This window comes from Barbus barbus (genome assembly GCF_936440315.1).
Source record: "Barbus barbus genome assembly, chromosome: 20".
NCBI classification, from domain to species: Eukaryota; Metazoa; Chordata; class Actinopteri; order Cypriniformes; family Cyprinidae; genus Barbus; species Barbus barbus.
In genome coordinates this window covers 18,851,491-18,874,424 of record NC_136748.1, presented here as the reverse complement: position 1 = coordinate 18,874,424, position 22,934 = coordinate 18,851,491, and the positions used below count along the sequence as shown (strand labels likewise).

The window sequence follows — 22,934 nt, the reverse complement described above, 5'->3', positions numbered from 1 at the left end:
CCGAGTCTCCTGATCCGCCCTGGATGCCAGCCCAGTGTCCCTGTCCTCCACCGACATCCAGGGCGCCCACCCCCCCTCCCCGGGTTGGATGGTTACGGCGCGGGACGCGCCTTCCGGGAGGGGGAGGTAATGTCACAGAATGGCCTGTCTCCAGCGTCATCACAATCACCTTCACCTGCACCTGCTTACTCATCACCCGCACCTGCACCTCATCACCACCATCATCAAGTCCAACCACAGAAAAGCACTCACCTCCATTCACCCAGGGTCCGATCTCGTTCCAGCAACGTGGACTCTTCCCCGACAATCTCCAAGACGTTGAGTATTACCTTTGCAATCCTTACCTGTTGAAACTTACCTCCTGTTCTCCTCCTCGTTGTCTTCCCCGTCTCCAGACCGTCCTGCAGACCGTCCTCGGATTACCCCGCTCTCCTGTGTTTCACATCACCGCCTCGGCCAGCACCTGAAGACACGATAAGACACTTTAAGTTGAGTTTTAGTGGGATGTTAAACCAGGATTGCATTTTGTCAGAATGTAACGATTATAATGTAGTTTATATGAAATTATATTTTGTTCAGCTGCTGCTGAAAGTTCTCCATATGAGGCCATTCATGATACTCAACTCCCATGACAATGAGGACGATACTTGTAATCCTTCCAAGGTAAAATCTGTGAATATGTTGTCGTCTTTAAATCTTTATCATGTTTAAAAAGTAAACTGTTGGGCACAATACGGTCGGTTAGTGTACATTCCTCTTGATCACCAACCTTTATTATTTGTATTTGCATCTAATTGTAATCTTTCTTTCTAGATGGCCATAAAATATTGTATATGTTTGAATACGCTAGCGAAATATTTACCCATAGTAAATGCGTTGATCGACAAGGTACATTTTGACTTATTTTTGCATTTTTAATTCCTGAATAATTTTGCATTTTAGTCATATATTTATTTAAAAATGGATGGGAGATAATGTTTATAAAACGATTTTCTAAGCCATCTTTGGAAATATGTTATTATTAGTGTTAATTAGTCATATTATGGTCACAGTTCTATTATTAAATTTCTCTGTGAAACTGTTCACAGTAAACTATGTACTGATTTAAGTTTACTTTATTAAAACCATCTTATTCTCGGTTTCCTCACTCAGAAAATAAACGCTATATGACGTGCCAACCCATTTCTCTGGGCACCATGTAAACTGCTTGCCAAAAAGATTAAAAAAAAAGGTTTTCAAAAGATTTTTCCCAAGACAATCCCCTCGCCTGTCCTGCAGTAAATACATTAAATGTGCAAATTCTGGGATTGTATACATATATATATATGATTATAATGGAAGAATAACTTGATACATAAATGGCTAAATTCACATTAATTATACTTGATTAATTCATATTTTGACTAATAAAAATCTTCTACAATATCGCAATACCAGCTTTAATTCAATGCATCAAAAATCAGTTATTCATGATTCAAGAATTCAGGTACAATATTACTGATGGTTCGGTGAACTGAAGAGACAGTCAGTGTAGAAAATGCTGACAGGAGCTGTTATGAAAACACTTTGACACTTTGGTCCACAGTGGTTTTGGTGCCCTGAACATCAGCACTCCAAAACACTTGCATAGACATTTATTATCTTCAGCGTTCTTCATAACTGTGAAGAAGAGGAGCAAAGACAAACACACAAGAGATATAGAGTGTGAGAAATATCACTTCAAATTAAAATCGCCTGAACTCTTGAAGAAAGCAGATGTGACTTAGCTAAGCATCTTATTGAGTAGAGGATTTGAAGAATAATGTCACCTGTTGTTCATTTTGGACTGCTTATCACATGCTCAGGTGAGTTTGAAGAACTAATTGAATTCAACTTAGAATTTTTTTCTATGACTTGTTCATTGATTTGCATTTACTCAATTATTAGAATCATATTAATCAAATTTTGTTCACAAGTGTTATCTGTTCTTGTGGTTCAGTTCTTGTTGGGTGTAGAAGCATTACAAACAAGGCACAATGGAAGAGCATGCTGGAGAGAAAAAAGCTGAACCTTCCCGAAGAATTAAAAATGAGTCATTTGAATATAGAGGTAAACTGATGCACAATGTAATGCAATAAATTAAAAGTTAATTATATGATTTTTTTCCCTTGCATTTCTCACATTTGAACTATCCTCAGAACTTTGAGATGAATGCCATTATGTGCTGGATTTGCAAGAAGTCAATTCATGAGGTCAAGGGTGTGATTTTCCATGAGATTAAAAAGGTGAACTAAAACTCTTTCTTCTAGCCTAAACTTAGCTTGAAAAGGCATGCCCAATCTTTAAATAAATGTTTTTTCTTTCAGGAAATACAGGCAGTGTGCAAAGTAATGAAAATCCTTGAACACATCTGTGAGCACAAGGCTTACAAATACCAATTCATGATACTTCATCTACTGTTTCCTGGTAATAGCGAACAAACCTGTCACCATTTGAGCATGTGTAAATAAATGTATTGCCGTGATGAACCAAATTATTTTTCCACATACTTTAATAAATCAGCGTGTGGTGTGTTTGATGTTGCCATATTTTTTTCCTATGCAGTCAGTGCAGTGTTATTTTTATTGTGTGCATTATATAGGGTGAATTAAGGGTGATTGGGACAGTTTTGGAATTTCCGACTTGAGCAAGGTTTCTTGCGATAAATTAAAAACATCAGCCCAACACATGCTATATTTCTTTAATACTGAAGATGTTAAATACCCATTTGAGGAGGAAACAATGTTATATTATGATGAAAGGATGCGTGACACACTTTTCTGTAAATTGAGCCAAAAAATTTTTTTGGGTAACATTTGGGTGATTGGGACACAACATTTGGGTGATTGGGACAGCACATTTTTTCATTGATTTAGGGTAGTGTAAGAATATTTACTGTATTGAACAAGTTAGCTCATACTTTAATATAATTTTATATGCAATATTTCATTTTCTGTTCATCATTATTAAGAGCCCATGTTTATTTCTTGAAGTCCAAAAGTCATTGAAAATATTTAAAAATCAAATATTAGACAAGTAAAAAAAAATAAATGCTTCAGGTCCAAAAAAATAAATAAATAAAATAATAATAAAATGAATTAATTGTTGGGTGACCGCATCACCAATTAACTGTTTGACAAACACACCTGCACAAACCTTTAACAGAAACATGAATACATGAATATGGTTTATTACTGCAACAATAAATATTTTTAAAAGTTTATCTATAATGCTTCTATTTTCAAAATGCTTCTATTTCAGAATTTTTTATTTTAGCAAAAATCTAGCTAGCTCATGAATATTTTTGTGGTTGATTAGGGCTTGCATAAATAAAAAGGTTGGAAATCACTGATTTAGGACATACAGATCATATACAATGGTTCTCTATTACGAGATAAATCATTTTCTTAATTAGCAAAGCCTTTAAGCACTGTCCCAAACAACCAAAATTATGCTGTCCCATCCACCCAAAGTTTGGGTCCCAAACTATGTTTGGGTGGATGGGACAAAATAAAAACAACCTAATTCGGAAAACACTTTTTTTTTTTTACTGATTTTGTAGAAGTAGTGCATCATATTTATGTTTCCATCAAAAGTTTATATAATATAGCAGCTATGACAATTTTAGGACTTTATTATGAAAAATAGCAAACATGCAATTTTCCTCAGTTCATGCATTTCATGGTCAACTTCCTGTTTGATGCATGCCCCGCCCACCTACATGATGTCACACCAATGAGGGCATCCCATTTTAATTATGTGGTCTTATGCCTAGGACTCTGCAAAAAAAAAATATATATATTTTCACTCATTAGGTGAGAAAATAAATTCTGTATATTTATACTGTCCCATTTTACCTCGTCTCCCAATCATCCTTAATTCACCCTAACAATCATAAGCAAATTCTAATAACCAACAAAGATGCAATAAATTTGTTAATTGGAATATTTACTGCTTCTTACGTGCATATTTTGTTCATTAACCACTTGAATAATAAAACTTAGGTTTTATTTGCATTTGCTGAAAAATATTTTATAGCCTAAATAAAACAGCAAGTTTTTTGAATAGGACATGTAGGACATATCTTTCCCAAATATTAGCCTACCAGCTTGCGCTTTTATATATATTCATAATTTCATAAGTGTTCTGACCTCTGATTGAATAATTTTTGACCACGTGACTGCTGACACTTTCCCGCGCTACCCAAAGAGCGGAAGTCCACGTGCGCGCTCGCGCGAATAGCGTGACTTCCAGTTTGAAATATTTAACATTTTGATTTTAAGTCACCTTAAAATTATCCTTAATGTTATACACATCAGCTAAACTTAAATCTTACATTCTCCAGTAGTGGATCTAAACACCTCTGGGAGAGCGCGTGGAATTATGCGCGTGTCATAATTACCGAGTCGCGGTTTTTTAAACTGAGGTAAATCTTGTTTTCACTGAAAACTCGCTCATGTAGGGCTAAAACATAGCATAACCACATAAAGTTCAGCATTTAAACTTACATTTTAGTTATATAGGAGTGCTAAGAGTCATTTTTATCGTTATTTAGGTGACAGATTTTAAGACGCAACGTTAAATTGCATTTAGAATATATCTGGAATTATAAACAAACAGGAATAACATAAATGCGCATGTCTTCTATACTAAAATAAATAAATAATTGTTTAATTATAATATGTACAGTGGCAGTTCTGTATAATCGGCTGATTTAATCATTGAAATATGATTAAACTGAGCCGACCGTGGGCAGAAAGCGCCCCGTCTGGACCTGCTCACAGTCTGCAGATCCGGCGGGGTAAGCGGAGATCGAGGCCGAACCCAGCGGCTCGGAACCAGGCAGACTCATCTCAGCAGCCGCGCAGAAAGACCCCCGGGCCGACCCTGCTGATCCAGAGGCAGGAGATGGCCGCCTTCTTCAGACTGTTCGGTGGGTTCAGCAGAACAGCTGCCTGCCTTACAAACTAAATGTCACCTTATGTACAAAATAGTAAACTGGATCACTTTTACACCAACTTTTTTTAAACCATCAGAAATATCAAGATGTATATCTAATGTCAGATATAATTCTTTACAATAAAACCTTTTTGATTTGTTGTCTGGCTCAGATGATGATCTAATACAGGACTTTCTGTGGATGGACTGCTGCTGTAAACTTACAGACAAGGTAGCAAGGCATATTTTCGTGTATTTAATATTTAGTGGTTTTATGATTGTGGTCCGTTTTGAATTTAGAATAAAGGCAGCTGTGTCTCTAATCTCAATTCTCTGTCTTTATTTCATATAGTATTTGTTGGCCATGACATTCGTGTACTTCAGGAGGGCTCGCTTCAGTATCACTGAACACAGCAGAATGAACTTCTTCCTTGCCCTGTGAGTTGATCATTCTGGGGATGTTCTGTACACTGTAAAAAAAAAAAAACTTAAATTTATGGTGAAAATCTGGCAGCTGTGGTTGCCAGAAATTCACTGTAAAAAACTGTTTCTATTTTTACTAACAGTCTGTATGTTTTACAACTTCACACACAAACACAAAACACCATCAGGGTAACATGACACTTAAAACAATTCTAAAAAAAACAAAAAAAAAACACCCTACATTACTAATAACAAAAATATGTACAAAACAATTTTTATAAAAAATAATCATATGTGATGTTTCATGCAAGGACACATTCTTTTTACAGTTTTTCACAAAATTTTATGGTAATTCATAATTATTTTCTAATATGATAGTATTTCCATTACAATTACATATAATGTGATATTAAAGCATTTACAGTTTTTCACTATATGTGGTGTGGTAACTTAGAGTTAACCAATGAACAGGTTTTTACGGTTGCATTTTTACATTATTTTTCTATATTTACAATGTATAGGGGTTGCACATGGTTTTGGAGATGTTCATTTTAAAGTTCTTCAGTTGAACTGCAATATGTTATGAGCGTGACGGAAAAGTCCTATTTATGAATACAGCCTTAATTCCTACAGTCCAAGTGTTCAATTGTTCATACTCTAGCTATCTGGCAAACACTATGGAAGAGGATGAGGAGGAAACCAAATATGAGATCTTCCCCTGGGCTCTGGGAAAGAGCTGGAGGAAACATTTCCCACGATTCCTAAAGCAAAGAGACCAGTTGTGGGCACGCATAGAGTACAGAGCGGCTGTCAGCAGACGATGCTGTGAAGAGGTATGCAGTTCACTAAACATGCACTATAAAGCATTTCATAGGTGGCTGGTTCTGAAAAATAGCTCTAAGTCAAGTTGTGCTTGATGCATGATTTCAGGTTATGGCTATTGTGCCATCTCACTTCATCTGGCAGCGTGAGCGTGCAGAGCATCACAGTGGAGCTCAAAGACTGTACCAAAACCGTGAGGAGATCCTCATTCCCCGCGGGCCCTCTGCTTCCCCAGAGCCTTGTTTACTCTGTGCCAAGACCTCTGCTCGTCCTGTACCTCGTCCATCCTCTACTGGAGCCCGCTCTTCATCTGTGCCACTGAAGGCCACTGCACACAAGGCCCAAGCTTCACACAGGCCCAGTAAGATGCCCAAAGCTCGGCACACCTGTAAATGTATGACTAAATCAGGTGAATGAGTGTGTGGTGCCCTCTTGTGGTGTTACAGGAAATTTTACCTTGGCATCAGCTGAAATGGTTTCATATGATCCATACCAGTGCCTCTGTAGAAATATTTACCATTGGCTTTTCTTCTCTTTATAACAACAAGTGCATGAGATTTCTCTGAAGTGGGAGTAGCCTGCATTGACAAAACACCTAGAACACATAAAATTAGAAGAAAGGGTTCTGGCGTCTATACAAAGGAAAAAAAAGAAAGGATTTTAATATGAGGCGACCTTTCGTGGAATTTAAGGAGAATGTCAGGAACTGTGAGCTCCCTTCTGGGACGTGAAGAACCAACGTGGTCTCTAAGAAATCACAGCAGGCATGATTTCAGATTTAATTTGAAGAAATATGATCATTTAGCTGACTCACAATGTTACTACTTTCAAATTTAGATTTACTTTCTCTATGCCTTGAAAATTCAGAGTCGGATAGGGTTTTCACTGACTAGTTCTGTCACACTGGGTCAGTATCAAATATTCGTTTCCCCCTCAAATGACTAAATAGTTGATTTTATATAGTGCCAACAGAACTGTTATTATGCAATGGTAAAAAATAAATGAAACTAGAATGCATTGTGTTCAAAAAGCACATTTTAAGCAAAGCACAAATGCAACTGTGGACACCAGAGGTGGTATAAGTCCATTAAGCATACATACAAGCCAAAATTCTCATTAATAACCACCCCAAAAGCTTGAACACTATAACACTTTTGTTTTTTTTGTTTTTTACAGGTACATTTACAGGAAGTGATGCATGTCAGGATCATTCAATGGACTGGATCAGTGAGGAATAGCTCGGTTCCAACATCAAACAGATCATATTTGCCTGTTGACCATATCAGATACACTTCAGTTGTCTGAGGGCCAGAACAGAGTGTCTCTAAACTGACCTTATGAGAAATGTACAGCATTGGTATGAATAGGGTAATAGCCATGTATATTGTTCATATAAGATGTAAAGAGTATGTCAGAAAATGCTATGTGAAGGTTTGTACATGTATTTTACTGTATCATAATCCTCATCACTATTTATTCCTTATTGTTGTACAAAGAACTTTTCTGTTTCTTTGGTGTGCACTTTGATACTCTCTTATGTCTTAGACGTAAGTGCGAATGAAATATTTAGATGTTAAACATGGCAGGATTAAGTCTGTCTTAAGTATAAGATTTGGCTGACATAAATAAACACCTATAAAATGTAGTCCATGAATGGAGCAGATAGATTCACTATATTTCGGCTTAAGTACTCAAGAGCATGAAAGGAAAACGTGCAATAAAATATTGTCTTTTTGTTGTACAAGTTTATTATTACAGCATATAAGACACAGTAGCTTTGTTGTCTTCTTGCACAGATATTAAATGTGGGACATCTATTTCAAAATCTTTCGTAGTTTTACGAGGAAGGCTGAAAAGAAACGCATTGAAATCAGACATTAATAGGATTCTTAAAAATACCTTCATGCACAATTACATGCAAAGTGCTTAAAAAGGTTTAGGATTACAAGTGTTTCTCATTAAACTTATTGAACTACACACACAAATGAAGAGCTGACTCACCTGTATGGCCAGCCTGTTCAGGATGAGGATGTGCAATGTATGGGACATCTCCAAACGGCACCGGATCTTGACAATTCAAATCCCCTTAAACAGAGCATGATTTCAATCTAACTGTGAATGATTTGCACTGATGTTTGGATTTTTGTGTAATAAACAACACTCTATATGTCGCTCCTTTATGAAGCAAAACAAAGGGTAAGCACTAAACATTAGATGAATGACCATGTCACCTTTTGTGTCTTCATTTGGTTCACTTTCATCATCTTGAGGAGCTTTTCGTTTGTTAACTGTGCCATCTTTTTTGGGTGACGGGCCCACAAGCCAGTCCCTGTACTGAACCTCAACAATGCGTTCACACACCAGAGGAAGGGCAGAGCATCGCAGACCCTCCATCAGATCAATGACCTGTGTGATACTGGTGACAAAGTCAGGAAAACAGTCAAAATTCACCCTTCTAAAATGCTGTGGTCAGTAAGTTGTTTTTTTTTTATTCAGCAAAGGTGCAATAAATTCATCAAAAGGGACAGTAAAAACACAAGTGTTACAAAAGATTTATATTTTGGATCAATGCTTTTCTTTTGAAATTTTTATGCATAAAGATAAAAATGTATCGTTTTCAAAAAAATATTAATAAGCAAAAACTGATTTCAACATTGATAGTAATAAGAAATGTTTCTTAAACACCAAATCAGAATATTATAATTATTTCTTAGGGATCATGTGACACTGTAGACTGAAGTAATGATGCTGAAAATTCAGCTTTGCAAAATATATTAAAAATGTTGACAGTATTATTGTTTTTACTTAATTTTTGATAAAAACAAATGCAGCCTTGTTGAGCATAAGAGACTTCTTTCATTGAATGCATTTATTGAACATATAATTTTCTAAAAATTATAAATGCGTTACAATTACTTGTACTCATCACTGGTGAGTACAATTATAAAAAAAAAACACCATATGTGACCCTGGACCACAAAACCAGTTATAAGTAGCACAGGTATATGCAATAGCCAACAATAAATTGTATGGGTCAAAATGATCGATTTTTCTTTTATACCAAAAATCATTAGGACATTAAGAAAAGATCATGTTCCATGAAGATATTTAGTAAATTTCCTACTGTAAATATATCAAAACTTAATTTTTGATTAGTAATATGCATTGCTAAGAACTTCATTTGGACAACTTTAAAGGCGATTTTCTCAATATTTAGATTTTTTTTGCACCCTCAGATTCCAGAGATACAAATAGTTCTATCTCAGCCAAATATTGTCTTATCCAAACAAACCATACATAAAAGGAAAGCAGGTCCAGGGTCACATATGTGTATACTACATGTGTAATCATTTTAAATTGATTTTAAATACATTTACCAAGTTATTTTACAAATATCATGAATTATTAATTCATATACATATTTTGGTGACTTTCCCACCATGTGACATTTTACAATTCGAACTAAACAAAACAAATACCAAAATTAATTTAACATAGAAAGTGAAAGCATGTTCATACACTGTAATAAAAAAAAGTTTCAAAAAGTTGTTACCCCGCTGACTTTTTAGTTTAGTTTACTAAACTAAACATTTTAAGTCAGTGGGGTAGCAAATTATTTTAAGATGAAACATTTTTTTTTTTTTTATAGCGATTACAGCCCCCAAATCCGGCATTCAAGGAGTGCAGATATTTGCCCCAAACACAATGAAATATGTTACTTTTGTGAAACTTTGCTTGTTTTACTCTGGTTGAGTCTGCGTGCTGCTTGATGACACACAATATTTCACAAATAGGCTTAACTTAAAAAAATTGAGGAAACCCGTTGCCTTAAAATTATTAAGTAATTAATAATAAAAAAAAGTATAAGTTAAGTGAATTGTCACTTAACTTTTTTTTTCAATTATTATTTACTTAATAATTTTAAGGCAACGGGTTTCCTCAATTTTTTAAAGTTAAATCAGCATCACTTTTTACAGAGTATAAAGGTGTGTTGAAGTCATTGCATGTATGAATTGCATTTTTAATGGATTTTCAAAAAAATGACCAGATTTAATAAGCATCACGTCATTGACCTGCATGATAAGAGTGCAGATACTACTGATTCATTGATGTGTATATGACTGACTTATGTTTTGTGTTTACTTCTTACTTTAGGGTATGCAATAGCTGGCCCTCTCTTCATGAAGAGAGTGAACTCATCCAGACCGGGTCGACGGATGACAATCGGGATTCCCATTGAAGTGCGTATCGCTTCCAGCAGGTCGCCCCTCCATGTCATTATGAGCTATTAATCCCCAGTTGCTATGGAGCTTCAGTCCCTCCTTTAGCTGGAACATCTTCTAAAATTCTAAACGTCTCTTTCGACTGAACTCGGCCAGCAAAGTCTCTCCAAAACATAGTGGCCTTTCCCCAGGAACACACACATGATGTGGAGCAAAAGATCCTTGAGATTCCTCTATTGCTTCTTCTTGCTCCTTCCCCAGACTCTGACTGTCCTGTTCCACCTCAGTGTTTCTAGTGTCCCGTAGAGCCCAAACCTCTTGATTTAATGTGTCTTCAGGCAGAAGCCGACTGACCCTCTCCAGTGGGGACAGAGGTCGGCACCTTCCAAACACAAGCTCTTCGGGAGAACTGTGGGAAAGTGGATACAGGAGCATCTGAGCTACTGTCAGAATCATCTGGGCCAGTCCCAAAGCTTCTCAGAGCACAGAGAAATGGTTTATTGTGAACCACATTATGTCTCTCCAAACATATGACACAGGCTTTGGTAAATTGACGAGTCATGAATGAGAGACCCAAATGCAGTGAAACTGTCATGGTTTTTAGCTCAACAGAGAATAACTTGAAGGATGAAGATGACACACTTTGATGGTTTGATTCTCACCACACAGTGATCAAAAACATTACACACAGCAGCGACCTGTCATAAGTAATTCGATATATAATTATTTACTGGCTAGATACTAGTTTAAGTGGCAATTTAGCTTGAGTCCATTTTGTTAGAAGAAAAACAATTTATCAGTGCAAGCATGATTCTCGCAGGGCGCCACCATGATGGAAAGGACATCACTGACAGATGCAGTTCTACTACCTGGTCACCTGTAGATGGTTTCTTTCTTTGTCTTCATAAGCACAAAAATAAACTTGACAAATAGAGTTCAGACTTTTCTGTTATTTACCTGATTCAGTCCCTTATGATATATCGTTAAAGGAGAAAATATAGCTATTTATCGAGGGGTGAGAATCAGAACGGCGTAAGTGACATTTTTGGTGAAATGGAGATATATGTATCATATGAAAGCTCTTAATGAGCTCTTTCTACTGGCAAAAGTACTGTCATCCATGAGTGTACAAATTTTTATTATAAACAATTGAAATCAGTACAAAAAGTCAGATCAAATTATGGTAATTTTATTTGTTTTGGCTCTCCTGTAAAGATGGTGAAATGTCACTTACGCCCTTCTGCTTCTCACCCCTCTTTATGAGGCTTATATGATTAGTCTAGGACATTATTTTCTTATATAATATTCACAAATAATTAAAATATTAATAAAAAAAAATATTTGCAAAAACAAACAAATGACTGAACTAATTTAAAAGACATTTGTTATAATTAAATCAAATAAATTAGGCTTTTTAAAAGAAAAGAAGTTAGGGGTCAGAGTAATGAGCCAGGGATACTTGAAGCATCTTTAAGGTGTGCCAAATAACTTAAACAAGGTTTAATAGACATCAGCTTAATAATTGTTTAAGTACACAATTGTATTAATTAATTCTGAGAAAGCCAGTGTTAAAACAACAACTGGATTTTTTTTAAATATACAAGAAGAAATATATTATTTTTAAAGTTTTAAATATACATAAAGATATATGACCCACAATGTCTTTCGAATAATTACAGGTACAAAATAAATGTGCAACCGTTTCCAGTAATTGTTACAGAATGAACATTTTGTGAGTTTTTAAATTTATTTTTAATTTAAAGTTTTACTGTGATAGTAGATACTTAAAATAGCACTTAAAAGTGAAGTCTATTTAGTTTAGGTACTATGTACTAAAGATTTACTTCACATTTGATAACTCCCAAAGATAATTTTCACTTTCAAATTCCACTAGTTCACAAAACTCGAACAAATAACTTCCGCTTCCGTCAGTGATTGGTTGATAACAATAATGACACGCCCCCAAAACCCAGCGCGACCAATTAGCGTTTCCGCTGCGCCTGTGCAGCTGCGCATGCGCGCTGTCCAATTTTCTCTCACACGTGTTTCCCGTAGAGCAGAGGGACGCACGCGGAATGGTAAGATGGCGGCGGATGGAGGCCGAGTTGCTCTACCCTGCTCCTTCAGCCCTAAATCACAGCAGTTCCTGGCTCTCTGCGCACAGGATGGGAGACTGCGCATCTGGAACACCGACAGCAAAACTCTGCAACAGGAATATGTGCCTTCCGCTCACCTGAGCGCAGCCTGTACCTGTGCGACATGGGGACCGTGCCGAGCTGCTCAGGTAGCTCACAGTGTTCGATGCGGCCTGTGTAACGCAGTGCATCATTGTAGGGGCTACGGATCGCTTTGGCTCTGTATTTATCGTGAATGTGATCATAAAACTAAACACGAATTGTTTAGGAAAATCTATTTGGGCTGCTTTAGAGCTGCGCTCGTGAAGAGCGCTGCGCACATGTTGCGTGTGGCACATGTTCAGACACAGGCCGCGATACCCGCAGATCAAACACGAAATTCATCATTAAAACCTGTAAAATCACTATTCTAATGTCAAAAGTGCGGTTGCTTGCGCATTTTGTGGCTTGTTAACTTTATATTCGTCTGTTGGTTGTCGGTGGCTAATAAAGTAGGCAGAATAAGTTGATGTGGGCTAAAGTGATAATTCTGTTTAATTTTTTTTTTTAAACCTACAATTGTCAACATGTCTGTGTAAGCATGTTACTATTTTTTGTGGTTTTATTAATAACCAGTGTTGTATTTCTATTTAAAACGCTGCTTTAGAAAACACATGGTCACATGGCTGCACAACCCTTTAATTCAACTCAACTTGTTGCTCTTTCGTAAAGTGTTTATCAAAGATTAAACTAACATACAGACTTTAGATCAGGTTGATATTAACAATAACACGTAGAACGTCGTTGATTCTGGATAGTGTTGGAGAAAGTTGGGCATAAACAGCTTTGACAAGTCATTCTTCCATTGTTACTTGTAACAGCAAATGTTTGACTTGGAATTATTTTCTGTTTGTGATTCTGATATCAGACTGTCGCTTGGTGCTAATGTTTTCCCGTTGGTCTGGTACTTGATCAAGCTTCGCTGTTCATTAGCAGTTAGTTGCAGGCCTACTTCTTGTTACTACATATGTTTCAATTTTCAAAGTACAAACTGAATGGAAGCTAGTAATTATTTAATAAACTAACTGTATACTGTAAGCCAGAGATCAGTAAAATTTGAATAGGTATGGTATGGATGGAATAGTTGATTTATTATAGACTACAGACAGAGTGTAACAAAGTGTTTTTATTTTTATGTACCAGTATGTAATGAATGATTAAAAAGTGAAACTTTAAAACACTTAATAAAAGATAGTAAGTTTGAGGTAACATATTAAAACAGCTCTTGATAAGGGATGTGCTTTAAAATCTTATTAATGGAAATGACTGAAACTGTGTGAATGAGTAAGAAATGTATTATTTCTTCTTTATGTGTGTGTTTTAGGATGTGCCACAGAGGAAGAGGAGGAAATGTGAGGCTGGGTCCGCACCTGAGCAGTCGGATCTGTTGGCGCTGGGCACTGCTGCTGGGTCCGTCCTCATCTACAGTACAGTGAAGGGAGACCTGCATTGCACTCTGGTAAGAATTCATCACCCAGAGCTGGTCCTTATGATATTCGACTGATGCAACTCAAAGATTTAAGGGATTTTGCAAAAGTTTGATACAAAACAGTTTACTTGAAATTGGCAAGCAAACTGGAACACATTATCAAGTCACTTCTATAGTTTTGTAATAACACCAGGGAGAAAGATGTTCATCTAATTAGAAAAAATGCTTTGAGGGATTTCTGGTAATACAGGTGAAATTAGGAATGTAAATGATGTCTCAACCTGTCAGGAGGGAGGTCACAGTGGACCGGTGAACAGCGTTCAGTGGCATCCAGAAGACTCAGTGTTATACAGCGGCTCAGATGACACACACATTGCCGAGTGGGACCTGCAGACAGGAAAAGTTCGTTGGTGAGTCTGTGTAGTTATGTATTGGATGTTTGGCAAATATGGATTTCCCTGTACATTATTCAACATAGTGAAGTTGTTTATGTGATTTACAAACATGACATATTCTGTGTTTAGCAAATGGAAGGCAGACAGGTCAGCCGTCAGCAGCCTGTGTATAAGTCCAGATGGAAAGCTGCTGCTCTCGGCGGGAATGACCATCAAGATGTGGAACCTGGAGACTAAGGAAGTGTACAGGGTGAGTCTGATCTCTGTTTCTGGCCTCAGATAAATGAAAACAGAAGAGTTTCAGATTTAACAATGGGATGTCCCAAATTTGTAGAAATTCACAGGTCACTCTACCATGGTAACGACTCTATGCTTTGCCACAACACGACCCCCAGACAGTAATGGGATGTACTTCTTGTCAGGGGCAGCTCACGACAGGCTCCTGAGTGTGTGGTATGTTATATTGTCATTTTTTTTGTTAAGTAACTATAGCTTAAATAAATGAATCTTAAATGATTATTTATAGTTGGTATATATTTCAGTACTACGGTTTGTCCATTTTGAGATTAAAAGGATCAAAGTGTCTCTCCCACCTTTTCAATTTCAAATTTTACTGACAGCTTTAATGAATAATGAACAATTTGTTATGCTTTTTTTTTTTAATCAGTGTTGTGCTAAATGTTTTCATTTTGGCAAGTTTGTGGAGAACTTATTTGCTATTTATTGGCTAATGAATTTATATTAAGTATTTTGATATCAAATTTGCAAAGTTTTTTTTTAAATCATATTTTGTTCAAATTAATTAGTTTATGAATGTTATTTGAAATATTTATTTATAATTATCACTGATCTTTAAAGTGTATTTCAAATGCAGTGTTTGTGAGCATTCTTTTTATTATATATTTTTTGTATTTATAGGATATATTAATTTAGTTTTCCTGATGTTGAACTGTTGAATATTTTTTTAATTGTGAAATATAATTAGAACTGATTTAAGTTCATTGAAATCTGAGAATTAATAAAAACTGAAATCTCATTTGCTTCCCCCTATGTTCATCAGGCAGGTACGGTCTGATGGCAAAGACAAGAACTCTGTGGTGTCTTTTACTCTGACAGATGAACCCCAACACATAGACCTTCAGACATCCAACTCCAAAAATGAGGTCAGGGTTTATTGAGCCGGATTGTGCTTTTACTATAATTATCAGTCATTTTGGTTTATGGGCATCTGACGCCTGTCTGTGTGTGTTTTTCAGGCTGTGAGGTTAGTAGTGGTGTGCAAGGACGGTCAGCTTCATCTATTTGAGCACTTTCTCAATGGGTGAGTTTGTCCATCTTGTATTAATCAGTATGACTTGAAGTCTTTAAAGGGATAGTTCACCCAAAAATGAAAATGGTCATTTATTCCTCACCCTCAAGTAGTTCCAAACCTGTAAGACCTTTGTCCGTCTTCGGAACACAAATTGAGATATTTTTGATGAATTCTGAGAGCTCTCTGACCTTCCCATAGACGGCAAAGATCCTTACACGATCAAGGCTCAGAAACTTAGTTAGGACATCGTCAAAATAATCCATGTGACATCAGTGGTTCAACCGTAATTTTACGAATCTACAAGAATACTTTTTGTGCATAAAGAAAACAAAAATAACTTTATTCAACAATTCGTCTTCTCCGCGTCACCCTGATGCTATTTTGGAGAGTATCACATACATAAACAACGTGTGATGTTCTGTGTCAGCAGCACCGTACGCGGATATGTTGTTTACGCTTTGATCTGAACGTAAACAACGTATCCGCATACATGCGTTGTTTGAGTATGTGATACTCTCCAAAATAACTTTGAATAAAGTCGTTATTTTTGTTTTCTTTGCACACACAAAGTATTCTCGTAGCTTTGTAAAATTACGGTTGAGCCACTGATGTCACATGGATTATTTTAACGATGTCCTTGCTACGTTTCTTAGCCTTGATCGTGTAAAGATCTTTGCTGTCTATGGGAGGGTCAGAGAGCTCTCAGAATTCATCAAAAATATCTTAATTTGTGTTCCGAAGATGAACGAAGGTCTTGCGGGTTTGTAACAACATGAGGGTGAGTAATAATTGACAGAATTTTCATTTTTGGGTGAACTATCCCTTTAAAACAGTTCAGTGAAGCTCATGTTTATATTTTTCTCTCATAGGCCGTGTAAGAAGCCACTGTCTCCAGTGTGTTCCCTGCAGGTGTCCACTATGAAGGGAGACTCACCTGTGCCTGTGCCTCTGCTTGCAGCAGCTCTTTGTGCTGACAGACAGAACCTGATGCTGGCATACGGACATCACCTGCAGCCTGTCATGGAGAAAACCGTAAGTTCAGCAAAAACGTATTGATTTTACTAGGTTATTCAGTTGGTCAATTATACTGACACGCCGTCTCTTCCCACAGCCTTTTAACACATCAGAGAGACACGTATGCTTAGTTAGAGATGTACATGGCACTCTTTCTCTCTCTGTAGACACTGCTGTCTCCAAGGTAAGAGTTCATCTGTACCATTAATATATTCTTTACTTTTTTAATTTTTTTAATATTAGGCATTTGACATTTAGTTTCAAGCAACATCTATTAAAAGTTGCTTATTTTTGTATGGTTTATTAATTGTTTGACTACCTAGAATATTTGTCCATTCAATACTTCGTCACACTGTAAGACCATTTAAGAAGAAATAGTAACCAGTTACAACATCTAAGATGTACACTTTATTTAAATGTTATATAATGTGTATATTTTTGTTTTATGAAGTATGCACTATTTTTCAAAAGTTTGGGTCATCAAGATAAAAAGGCTCTTAAGCTCGCCAAATCTGCATTTTGTTAAAAAATGCAGTACATTTTGTGGAAATATTTTTGCTATTTTAATATATTAAATGTAATTTGTTCCTGTGATGGTAAAGCTGAAATTTGAGAAGCCATTATTTCGGTGTTCAGAGTGTCATGATCCTTCAGAAATCATTCTGTTATGCTGATTTAGTGCTTAAACATTTGTTTCTTGTGTTCTTATGTTTCAACATTTCTCAATGTTGTAAACAGCTGCTCTGCTTAATTTTTTTTAACAATCTTTTTAACAGCATTTTTTTTAAATAGAATTCTTTTGTAACAATGTAAATGTTGTTCAAATTATCGCTACCTTGAGAAAAAAAAGTATCAGATTCTAAAATCTTATTGATCCCAAACTTTTGAATAGTGTATATTTAAAAAAAAAAAAAAAAAGTAAATCTCAAATCTTGACGTTAAAAATAAGTTAAATGCATTAATTTGAATATCATCATCTAGGTGAAGACACCAGTTGTTAATAAACAGAGCAAGGTTTTGGTACCAGGACTTCCAGGACACAAGGCACCAATCAAATTAACTCCCAATGAAGCAGCAAAGAGGAAAAAAGAGGACAGTAAAACAGAGGTAAGACTCCAGACTTCCCAACTGAGTTCATTAAATTTGTGTAAAATCATGCTAAGTTATTTTTAAGGAATTTCTTCAATCTAATACATGCAAAATCCTCTCCATCTTATTGTAGATTTCTATCGAGGAGCGGTTAAAGCAGATTGAGTTGAGTGTCGGAGGCAGGGGGGCTGGGAAAGCCTCATCCTCCCTGCAGACGGACAGTTTTGCTGTACTGCTTGTGCAGGGACTGGAGAGCAAAGATGAGCGGATCCTTTCCGTAAGTTACACATCTTGCTACAAAATTATGAAATATGATCACTTGAATGTTTAAAATTTGAACTCTGCAAAATTTGAAGTTTGTGATATTTAGTGTTTGTCTATGCATGTTGTTAACATTCTCATGTTACTTAATTCTTTCTGACAGAAAATATTTCAAACCAAAAAAGAGATGTTGATAAAAAACACTGTTGCCCGATTACCACCTCCGGCTGTCCTGCCATTGCTGGAAGAGGTATTTTGACATTGTTAAATATGTATTTGTGTGTGTGTATATATGTATATATATGTATGTGTGTGTGTATATATATATATATATATATATATAAGCATTCAAAGTTCGGGATCAGTAAGATTGTTTTAAATTAATAATACTTTTGTTTAGAAAGTAACTTTTAAATTGATTAAAAGTGACTGTAAAGACATTATAATGCCATTAGTATTTCTGTTTCGTATAAATTCAGTTCTTTATACTGTAATGTTTCTAACTATATGCTGTTTTCAACATTTATAAGAAATGTTTCTTGAGCACCAAATCAATATTAGAAAATGATTTGAGAGACTTAGTAAAAGACTAGAATTCAATGTTGCATTAAAGGAATAAATTACTTAAGATATATTACAATTTTATGATGTGTTTTACAATGTTACTTTTATCATGTTTTTTAATTGAATAAATGCAGCCTTAGTGAGCATAAGTCTTTCAAAACCTTTAAAAAAATCCTGCTGACCACAAAACTTTGAATGGTATATTTTTATTAAAAATTAAAATTTTTAATTATTTTATGGTTGTTTCTGTAGCTGTCCAAAAGACTGCAGGGGCATCCATTCGCGTAAGTAATTTTCACTTCTGTTGGTTTTTGTTACTTTTGATGTTTAAATATTTTAAAGGCATTAAATCTTGAGTAACATGATTGTTTTTCTCTGTGCAGGGCTCTGCTTATAGTTCAGTGGTTTAAGGCAGTTCTTACACAACACACATCATACTTGTCTTCGGTAAGTCTGTGCATCTTTGTCACACAAATGTACATAATCAAGATCTTAATGTTGTGACAGTGCATCTTTAGTCCTGAATCCACTGTAGATCATATTTTTTAGGGTTCCTCATTTGGTCTCTTCATCTTGTTTCCCCACAGCTGCCGGATCTAGTGTCTCAGTTAGGCTCAATCTACCATATGATTGAGAGCAGGGTGAAGTTATATCAGCAGCTCACCCGACTCAATGGCAAATTGTACCTGCTCATGACACAGGTGAGCTGCTCAAACACAAGCATCTAGATCAGATGTTAATCACTGCTTTGATTTTTCGGTGTGCTCATTTCCATGTTTTTTTTTCTACTAGGTGGCGACAAACAACCGCGCTGAGAAAGTTGGTAATATTTCTCAAAAAGCACAGCTGATTTATGAAGAAGGTAAAGAACTGTCTTTTTTTTTTTAGTAACCAAAACCAATTTTTGCAGCAAAATACACATGTAATGAACTAAAGACTCATTAAATATAACATGTGCGGGGGGCGGTGGCATGGCCGTAATGGAGATAATGAAAGTATCTGAAGACTCATTCATTATGAAAATGTATGTAAAAAAAAAAATGACATGAAAACATGAACACTATTAGATGTTAGATTATGATTATGATGTAGCAATGTTATTAAAAAAAGCATCTAAAAAAGAATAGCTGCTGAAACCCGTTCTATGACACTTCCTATGATATTAATCAGATAACTTGGATATATAAACGTAACATAACTTGTATCTGCACAAAAGGATGCATATGCCAGTGAACTTTAAGTTACGCCCTGTAGCGAGAGTGAGAGTGCGCTTCTGCTGTGACAGAATTCACTATAGATTTCACATTCTATAAAGTTCTCATTATAATGTCATTGTTTATGGCAGATTTGTGGTATATTTTCATCTACATTATCAAGTGATTCCTAAAATCGCCTGCGTGTTTTCGAAGCCATACAAAGTACGAAAACAATTTTAATTGAAGTATGCCTACTGTTGAACAAATATGACGAAAAAAACTCTGCTGCATTATTATACGATCAGTATTTTTGAAAAAGAAACATCTAAAAGCAATATGACTGTCTCAAATAACTCAATATCGGGCATTGCATTTGAGCATGAAACTAAATACTGGTAATATGCAGCGCATTCAGCTGCATGTAAATAAATGTTAATATCCCAGCGCATCCTATATTAGATTAATCAGATATGTTGCTAACCCAGACTTCAAAGCCAAGCTTCTCTCTCTTCTCTTGAACCGCATGCTCTTGCAAGCTAAACAATCAGAGCTCAGGGTGCTGCCCAAAGTGCTGCTATAATCAATCAGATTTTTTTTTTTTTTTTCACGATCATCATTTTCATGATCGATCATCGCTGTCACGGCTGAGTACTCGATCGCTGTTGCACATCCCTATTAGCGATAGATGCTATTTACAGTGTGCAAATAGCAATGGATTCTCTTTACACTGTTAAAATAGCATGATTTTCTGCTATTTATACTAATTGCAAATGGTGGCAATTATCTGCACCTCAGTATTGTAGTACATTATAAAACAGTACGCAATAATAATGTATTGTGTGTAAATTTTAATTCAAATTAGTAAATGGATGCCACCTTATTGGGACAATAAAGCCCTCCCTTCACCTACCCTAACCGATACTTTTTCAACTTTTTGATTATTTCCTTAATTTTTATTGAAAATAAATGCCTTTCCGATGCGATATGAGATTTGAAAAGGGAGAAAAAAGTTTGGCAAAAGGCGGGCTCGAACTCAGGTCGATCGCATCAAAAAGCACGCACTTAACCATCTACACCACTGAAACTGATGTTGACTATCCCAATCAGATGTTGGTGGGAGGAGTTAGTGTAAATAGTGTCTGTCAACAAGGTGGGCTATTTGCACTGTGTAAATAGACACTGCGTAAATTTTACTGTTCTGTATATAAACTATTTATCTAGTCTAAACTGTCTTATATTAATTGACCTATTTTTCAACTGATTCTCAATTTCCTCATTGTCTAAAATGCTGACATGGATAAAAATAAATGAATAAATTCTTCATTTTTCTACAGAGTCTTCAGATGAGGAGGCAGGCTCAGGAGATGAGGGCCGTCCTGAGGATGACTCAGATGTAAGAGATGCTCTCAGTTCTTTTGTATGCAATGTGGCGTTATGGGATTGTTCTCATGTTGATTTGTCTTCTCAGAACTGGGAGGAGGATGAGGCAGCAATGGAAGTGACAGAAGACAAAAAGAACCACAAAGACGAGGAGGACGATGAAGAGGAAGATATGAATGATGAATCAAAAGCGAATGGTGATTCAGATCTGGACCCTGAAAATGAGAGCGAGGAAGAATAATACCCAATCTTGCCGCAGGATTAAAAAAAGGAACCTTACATTTATATATGATTTCATTTTATTTTTCATTTTGTTGAATTTTATTGTAACAAAGTTTGTTTTATAGAATTTCGATAACCTTTGCAGCCTGGACTTGTGGATGTCTTTCTCAGAACGGTCATAAAGGTGTGTGACCCTTGACCCAGACTGACAGCTCCTCGTGCGGAAAGCACACACCCGCGTTTGAGGTCCATTCGAGTCAGTTTTCCTTTGTCTTGAAACTGCCTCTGTTTTGTCGACCAGCTACAATATTGATTCCCAAACCAAATCCCCCTCCATCCCTTCGCCCAATTGCATCCTTAATCGGGGGTCTGACGTCCCTGATGTCCGAGCATATGACAATATCATGATCATGCCCTTCAGCACTGTCCTCTAATCACATCTTTAATTTATGTAGTCATCCCTCTGTCAGTCATTTCTCATGTTTGAATTCCGTGTCCTGTATGATTTTCAGATGAGGGTATTTTTTTACACCCTCTGCAGTCATGACCCGGTTCTCGGTCTTGAGAACAGAAAATGTGAACCTCTCCCAGTACAACATGAATCTTAAAAACACAGTCCCAGAGGCGTATATGTTTAATTTTACAGTGGTTGCGGTAAGCGGCAACCAAAACTTTTCATGCAAACAATATATCAGCGACTGTTGTACAGTTTAAATGAAATAAATACTGTTTTGTTCTCATCTCTTGTTTGGATTCACAATTTTCTGTTTACCTTCCTGGCTCTAAATAGCAGAAAATTAAGTAAAATGTCAAAATAGATCGCAGTGTTAAGTGTAGTATCAACGCAAACCTGCCACAGCAAAAACTAAATTCTGTGTTTGCTGAATACATTTAGTGGCTTCTACAGTTAGATACTAAAAAACATAAATCAACCCTTTTTCCATGTTTAAAGTTTAAAACCGTGTTTATTTCATTGAAAAATATTTGAAAATTATATTAAAAAGGTCATGCATTTATAACGCATACAAAAACTGGAAAATGTACTGGGAATTTTCTGTCAGGACATTATCCATTAATATGAGCATTTCTGTTAACCCTAAAACACAACTCAATGCAAAACAAGTAAAACTTGAAAAAAGTAAAAAAAATTTTTCCTGCTGCTGCTTATTGTGCTTTATTTTTTACTGATTTTTTTGTGTATTATTAGCATTATTAGATAATTTTTCAAATAGTAAAAACTGGTCAATTGAACTATATTGCAATAGAAAGCTAACATTAACTCTTTATATGCACTCGCTGGCCACTTTATTAGGTACACTTGTTCAATTGCTTGGTAACACAAATTGCTAATCAGCCAATCACATGGCAGCAACTCAATGCATTTAGGCATCTAGATGTGAAGACGACTTGAAGTTCAAACCAGGCATCAGAATGGGGACGAAAGGGGATTTAAGTGACTTTGAACGTGGAACGG

At 36.0% G+C, this 22,934-nt stretch overlaps 3 protein-coding genes and 1 pseudogene across 6 annotated transcripts; 2 read left to right on the top strand and 2 right to left on the bottom strand.

Annotated features, from left to right (window-relative positions):
* The first annotated feature begins 4,219 nt into the window (after nucleotides 1-4,219).
* On the top strand, nucleotides 4,220-8,424 carry LOC306886276 (speedy protein A-like). Of its 3 annotated transcripts, none has more exons than XM_079443253.1 (7): nucleotides 4,220-4,444; nucleotides 4,708-4,951; nucleotides 5,130-5,188; nucleotides 5,309-5,394; nucleotides 6,041-6,212; nucleotides 6,310-6,562; nucleotides 7,378-8,424. In XM_079443253.1, the coding sequence occupies exons 2-7, from the start codon at nucleotides 4,747-4,749 to the stop codon at nucleotides 7,437-7,439; spliced, it is 837 nt and encodes a 278-aa protein (XP_079299379.1). In that variant the 5' UTR covers nucleotides 4,220-4,444; nucleotides 4,708-4,746; the 3' UTR covers nucleotides 7,440-8,424. The 3 variants fall into 3 exon arrangements, with proteins under 3 accessions (XP_079299379.1, XP_079299377.1, XP_079299378.1); XM_079443251.1 differs by having other exon boundaries at nucleotides 6,310-6,610; XM_079443252.1 differs by having other exon boundaries at nucleotides 6,310-6,595; nucleotides 7,378-8,416.
* Nucleotides 7,934-14,414, bottom strand: LOC306886283 (tRNA (adenine(58)-N(1))-methyltransferase, mitochondrial-like). Its single transcript, XM_079443263.1, has 5 exons — nucleotides 13,969-14,414; nucleotides 10,328-10,833; nucleotides 8,433-8,617; nucleotides 8,203-8,286; nucleotides 7,934-8,050 (listed from the first exon to the last, which is right to left on the bottom strand). The coding sequence occupies exons 3-5, from the start codon at nucleotides 8,593-8,595 to the stop codon at nucleotides 8,016-8,018; spliced, it is 282 nt and encodes a 93-aa protein (XP_079299389.1). The 5' UTR covers nucleotides 8,596-8,617; nucleotides 10,328-10,833; nucleotides 13,969-14,414; the 3' UTR covers nucleotides 7,934-8,015.
* Nucleotides 10,328-11,019, bottom strand: LOC306886736 (annotated as a pseudogene). Its single transcript has one exon. The product of its transcript is annotated as an uncharacterized misc_RNA (transcript).
* On the top strand, nucleotides 12,469-22,200 carry wdr43 (WD repeat domain 43). The gene is made up of 18 exons (XM_079443220.1): nucleotides 12,469-12,708; nucleotides 13,923-14,057; nucleotides 14,316-14,437; nucleotides 14,552-14,672; nucleotides 14,757-14,875; nucleotides 15,483-15,585; nucleotides 15,679-15,743; nucleotides 16,604-16,766; nucleotides 16,846-16,932; nucleotides 17,730-17,855; nucleotides 17,971-18,114; nucleotides 18,262-18,348; nucleotides 18,915-18,946; nucleotides 19,046-19,109; nucleotides 19,250-19,363; nucleotides 19,455-19,524; nucleotides 21,193-21,251; nucleotides 21,327-22,200. The coding sequence occupies exons 1-18, from the start codon at nucleotides 12,508-12,510 to the stop codon at nucleotides 21,477-21,479; spliced, it is 1,965 nt and encodes a 654-aa protein (XP_079299346.1). The 5' UTR covers nucleotides 12,469-12,507; the 3' UTR covers nucleotides 21,480-22,200.
* The last annotated feature ends 734 nt before the right edge of the window (nucleotides 22,201-22,934 follow it).